This window comes from Oncorhynchus kisutch, linkage group LG15 (assembly GCF_002021735.2).
Source record: "Oncorhynchus kisutch isolate 150728-3 linkage group LG15, Okis_V2, whole genome shotgun sequence".
Classification (NCBI taxonomy): Eukaryota; Metazoa; Chordata; class Actinopteri; order Salmoniformes; family Salmonidae; genus Oncorhynchus; species Oncorhynchus kisutch.
The window spans coordinates 81007769-81013805 of NC_034188.2; the positions used below are offsets into that span (position 1 = coordinate 81007769).

A 6037-nucleotide genomic window follows, 5' to 3' on the forward strand; every position below is an offset into this window, starting at 1 on the left:
GTGACGACCGGTCTCTATAGCCAGACTGTGCTCACTGAGTCTGTACCTAGTCAGTGTTTTCCTCAGTTTTCTATCAGTCACAGTGGTCAGATAGTCTGCCACCATGTACTGTCTGTTTAGAGCCAAATAGCATTGAAGTTTACTTAGATTTTTTGTGGTGTCTTTCCAATAGGTGATATATGTTTATTTTTGTTTTGTGATGATTTGGTTGGGCCAGATTTTCTGAGTGCCGTCCTGAAGCTCTATGGGATTGGTTTGGGTTAGTGAACTGAGACCCAGAACCAGCTGGCTGAGGGGACTCTTCTTTTTTAATTTTTTTTATCTCTTGACATTGTAGAGCTGTGTGATGGAATGTTTTGGGGTCACTTGTTTTTAGATGGTTGTAAAATATGATGGCTCTTTTTTCTATTCGAATGAGGAGGGGGTATTGGCCCAATTCTGCTCTACATGCGTTATTTGGAGTTTTTCTTTGCACTTGCAATACAGTCTTGCAAAACTCTGCATGCAGTATTTCAATTGGATGTTTGTCCCATTTGGTAAATTCATTACTAGAGATTGGACCCCATACTTCACTGCCATATAGAGCAATTGGTTCTAGAACTGATTGAAACATTTTGAGCCAGATTCTAATTGGAATTTTGATTTTGATGTTCCTTTTAATGGCATAGAATGCTCTTCTTGCTTTGTCTCTCAGCTCATTCACAGCCATGTGAAAGCTACCTGTGTTGCTGATATTTAGTCCTAGAAATGTGTAGTTTTTGGTGTGTTCTAATAGAACTGTGTCCAAATAGAATTTATATTTGTCATCCTGACCTTTTTTGGAATATCATTATATATATCGTTTTTTTAGGTTAACGATCAGAGCCCAGGTCTGACAGAACCTGTGGTTAACGATCAGAGCCCAGGTCTGACAGAACCTGTGGTTAACGATCAGAGCCCAGGTCTGACAGAACCTGTGGTTAACGGTCAGAGCCCAGGTCTGACAGAACCTGTGGTTAACGATCAGAGCCCAGGTCTGACAGAACCTGTGGTTAACGATCAGAGCCCAGGTCTGACAGAACCTGTGGTTAACGATCAGAGCCCAGGTCTGACAGAACCTGTGGTTAACGGTCAGAGCCCAGGTCTGACAGAACCTGTGGTTAACGATCAGAGCCCAGGTCTGACAGAACCTGTGGTTAACGGTCAGAGCCCAGGTCTGACAGAACCTGTGGTTAACGATCAGAGCCCAGGTCTGACAGAACCTGTGGTTAACGATCAGAGCCCAGGTCTGACAGAACCTGTGGTTAACGATCAGAGCCCAGGTCTGACAGAACCTGTGGTTAACGATCAGAGCCCAGGTCTGACAGAACCTGTGGTTAACGGTCAGAGCCCAGGTCTGACAGAACCTGTGAAGACGATCTAGGTGCTGCTGTAACCCTCTTTAGTGGGAGACCGCAGCACCAGGTCATCTGCGTACAGCAGACACTTGATTTCAGTGTTGTGTAGGGTGATACCAGGTGCTATCGATTCTTCTAATGTTTTTGCCAATTCATTAATGTAGATGTTAAATAGTGTTGGACTTATTGGGCAGCCCTGTTTCACTCCCCTTCCCTGAGAGAAGAAGTCTGTTTGCTTGTTGTTAATTCATTAATGTAGATGTTAAATAGTGTTGGACTTATTGGGCAGCCCTGTTTCACTCCCCGTCCCTGTAAGAAGAAGTCTGTTTGCTTGTTGCCAATTTTAACCGCACATTTGTTTTTAGTGTACATTGATTTAATAAAATCATATGTTTTCCCTAAAATACCACTTTCTATTAGTTTATAAAAAAGACCTTCGTGCCAAATTGATTCAAATGCTTTCTTGAAATATACAAAACACGAGTAGATTTTGCCTTTGTTTTGGTTGTTTATCAATTAGAGTGTGGAGGGTGTAAATGTGGTCTGTTGTATGATCATTTTTTAGAAATCCAATCTGGCTTCTTTTCAGGGCGTTGTGTTCGTCAAGGAAATGATGTAGTCTGCTATTTATAATACTGCAGAGAATTTTCCCCAAGTTGCTGTTAACGCAAATTCCTCTGTAATTATTTGGGTCAAATTTGTCTCCATTTTTATAGATTGGTGTGATCAATCCCTGGTTCCAAATATCGGGGAAAATACCTGCAGTGAGGATAATGTTGAAGAGTTTGAGTATAGCCAATTTGTGGTCTGTATATTTGATCATTTTATTTAAAATACCATCAGCACCACAGGCCTTTTTGGGTTGGAGAGTGCATCGTTTTTCCAATAATTCTTCTTCTGTAATTGGGGTATCCACAGGATTCTGATAGTCTTTGACTGCTGATTCAAGGATTTGTAATTTTTCTTGAATATCTTTTTGTCCTGGGCTCTTTGTTATATTGCTGTAGAGGTTTGCAAAGTGATTTCTCCACACTACCCCATTTTGGATAGCCAATTCTCATGATGAGGTGTGTTTAATTTATTCCAATTCTCCCAAGATGGTTTGATTCTATGGATTCCTCAATTCCATCCTCTCTCTCTCTCTCCCCCTCTCTCTCTCATTCTTGGTCTCTCTCTCGTTCTCTCTCTTGGTCTCCATCTCTCTCTCTCATTGTTTGCCATCCTCTCTCTTCGTCGGGACTCCAATCTCTCTACTCTCTCTTGGTGTCCATCTCTCTCTCTCCAAATCGGTGTCCCGCTCCTCGCTCAGTCTCAAATCTTCACTACTTGGTCTCCACTCTCTCTCTCTCTCTTGGTCTCCATCTCTCTCTCTCTTGGTCTCCATCTCTCTCTCTCTTGGTCTCCATCTCTCTCTCTCTCTTGGTCTCCATCTTTCTCTCTCTCTTTGGTCTCCATCTTCTCTCTCTCTCGTCTTCCTCTCTCTCTCGGTCTCCCCATCCTCTCTCTCTCGGTCTCCATCTCATCTCTCTCTCTCTCTTCTTGGGAGCTCTCTTGGTCTCCATCCTCTCTCTCTCTCTCTCTTTCAATTCAATTTCAATTCAATTCAATTCAATTCAAGGCTTTATTGCATGGGAAACATGTGTTACAGTTTCCAAAGCAAGTGAGGTTAGATAATATATAAAGTGAAATAAACAATAAAATTAACAGTAAAACATTAACACATACAGAAGTTTCAAAACAATAAAGACATTACAAATGTCATATTATATATATATATATACAGTGTTTTAACAATGTACAAATGGTTAAAGGACACAAGATAAAATAAATAAGCATAAATATGGGTTTTATTACAATGGGTGTGTGTTCTTCATTGGTTTGCCCTCTCGTTCTCCATCTCTTGCGCTCGTTCTCCAGCTGTCTCTTCTCGGTGCTCCATCTCTCTCTCTCGTTTCCATCTCTCTCCTCTCGTTTCCCATCTCTCTCTCTCTCGGCTCTCCATCTCTCTTGTTCTCCAGCTCTCTCTCTCGCTCTCCATCTCTCTCTCGCTCTCCATCTCTCTCGTTCTCCATCTCTCGCTCTCCATCTCTCTCTCGCTCTCCATCTCTCTCTCGCTCTCCATCTCTCTCTCGTTCTCCATCTCTCTCTCGTTCTCCATCTCTCTCTCTCGTTCTCCATCTCTCTCTCGTTCTCCATCTCTCTCTCTCGTTCTCCCTCTCTCTCGTTCTCCATCTCTCTCTCGTTCTCCATCTCTCTCTCTCGTTCTCCCTCTCTCTCTCGTTCTCCATCTCTCTCTCTCGTTCTCCATCTCTCTCTCGTTCTCCATCTCTCTCTCTCGTTCTCCATCTCTCTCTCTCGCTCTCCATCTCTCTCTCGCTCTCCATCTCTCTCTCGCTCTCCATCTCTCTCTCGCTCTCCATCTCTCTCTCTCGTTTTCCATCTCTCTCTCTCGCTCTCCATCTCTCTTGTTCTCCAGCTCTCTCTCTCGCTCTCCATCTCTCTCTCGCTCTCTCTCTCGCTCTCCATCTCTCTCGTTCTCCATCTCTCGCTCTCCATCTCTCTCTCGCTCTCCATCTCTCTCTCGCTCTCCATCTCTCTCTCGTTCTCCATCTCTCTCTCGTTCTCCATCTCTCTCTCTCGTTCTCCATCTCTCTCTCGTTCTCCATCTCTCTCTCTCGTTCTCCCTCTCTCTCTCGTTCTCCCTCTCTCTCTCGTTCTCCATCTCTCTCTCTCGTTCTCCATCTCTCTCTCGTTCTCCATCTCTCTCTCTCGTTCTCCCTCTCTCTCTCGTTCTCCATCTCTCTCTCTCGTTCTCCATCTCTCTCTCGTTCTCCATCTCTCTTCTCGTTCTCCATCTCTCTCTCTCGCTCTCCATCTCTCTCGCTCTCCATCTCTCTCTCGCTCTCCATCTCTCTCTCGCTCTCCATCTCTCTCTCTCGTTCTCCATCTCTCTCTCTCGTTCTCCATCTCTCTCTCTCGCTCTCCATCTCTCTCTCGCTCTCCATCTCTCTCTCGCTCTCAATCTCTCTCTCGCTCTCCATCTCTCTCTCTCGCTCTCCATCTCTCTCTCGCTCTCCATCTCTCTCTCTCGCTCTCCATCTCTCTCGCTCTCCATCTCTCTCTCCATCTCTCTCTCGTTCTCCATCTCTCTCTCGCTCTCCATCTCTCTCGCTCTCCATCTCTCTCTCTCGCTCTCCATCTCTCTCTCCATCTCTCTCTCGTTCTCCATCTCTCTCTCGCTCTCCATCTCTCTCTCGCTCTCCATCTCTCTCTCGCTCTCCATCTCTCTCTCGCTCTCCATCTCTCTCTCGCTCTCCATCTCTCTCTCGCTCTCCATCTCTCTCTCATTCTCCATCTCTCTCTCGCTCTCCATCTCTCTCTCGTTCTCCATCTCTCTCTCTCGTTCTCCATCTCTCTCTCGTTCTCCATCTCTCTCTCGTTCTCCATCTCTCTCTCGTTCTCCATCTCTCTCTCTCGTTCTCCATCTCTCTCGTTCTCCATCTCTCTCTCGTTCTCCATCTCTCTCTCTCGTTCTCCATCTCTCTCTCGCTCTCCATCTCTCTCGCTCTCCATCTCTCTCTCCATCTCTCTCTCGTTCTCCATCTCTCTCTCTCGTTCTCCATCTCTCTCTCGCTCTCCATCTCTCTCTCATTCTCCATCTCTCTCTCGCTCTCCATCTCTCTCTCGTTCTCCATCTCTCTCTCTCGTTCTCCATCTCTCTCTCGTTCTCCATCTCTCTCTCGTTCTCCATCTCTCTCTCGTTCTCCATCTCTCTCTCTCGTTCTCCATCTCTCTCGTTCTCCATCTCTCTCTCGTTCTCCATCTCTCTCTCTCGTTCTCCATCTCTCTCTCGCTCTCCATCTCTCTCGCTCTCCATCTCTCTCTCCATCTCTCTCGTTCTCCATCTCTCTCTCGCTCTCCATCTCTCTCTCGCTCTCCATCTCTCTCTCGCTCTCCATCTCTCTCTCGCTCTCCATCTCTCTCTCGCTCTCCATCTCTCTCTCATTCTCCATCTCTCTCTCGCTCTCCATCTCTCTCTCGTGCTCCATCTCTCTCTCGTTCTCCATCTCTCTCTCGTTCTCCATCTCTCTCTCGTTCTCCATCTCTCTCTCTCGTTCTCCATCTCTCTCGTTCTCCATCTCTCTCTCGTTCTCCATCTCTCTCTCTCGTTCTCCATCTCTCTCTCGCTCTCCATCTCTCTCTCGTTCTCCATCTCTCTCTCGTTCTCCATCTCTCTCTCGTTCTCCATCTCTCTCTCTCGTTCTCCATCTCTCTCTCGTTCTCCATCTCTCTCTCGTTCTCCATCTCTCTCTCGTTCTCCATCTCTCTCTCGTTCTCCATCTCTCTCTCTCGTTCTCCATCTCTCTCTCTCGTTCTCCATCTCTCTCTCGTTCTCCATCTCTCTCTCTCGTTCTCCATCTCTCTCTCTCGTTCTCCATCTCTCTCTCTCGTTCTCCATCTCTCTCTATTGGTCTCCATCTCTCTCTCGTTCTCCATCTCTCTCTCTTGGTCTCCATCTCTCTCTCGTTCTCCATCTCTCTCGTTCTCCATCTCTCTCTCTCGTTCTCCATCTCTCTCTCGTTCTCCATCTCTCTCTCGTTCTCCATCTCTCTCTCTCGTTCTCCATCTCTCTCTCGTTCTCCATCTCTCTCTCTCGTTCT

General features: G+C 46.1%; 1 protein-coding gene across 2 annotated transcripts in view; it reads left to right on the forward strand.

Moving 5' to 3' along the window:
* The window catches only part of LOC109909500 (START domain-containing protein 10-like), a 34338-nt gene that overhangs the window by 17384 nt on the left and 10917 nt on the right, over positions 1 to 6037 (forward strand). The window contains exon 5 of one of the 2 annotated variants that reach the window (XM_031791170.1): positions 2093 to 2181. The exons of the other annotated variant lie outside the window; for it this stretch is intronic. Coding sequence (XP_031647030.1) covers positions 2093 to 2181 — 89 coding nt within the window. The remainder of the gene's footprint in view (positions 1 to 2092; positions 2182 to 6037) is intronic. 2 annotated transcript variants of the gene reach the window in all.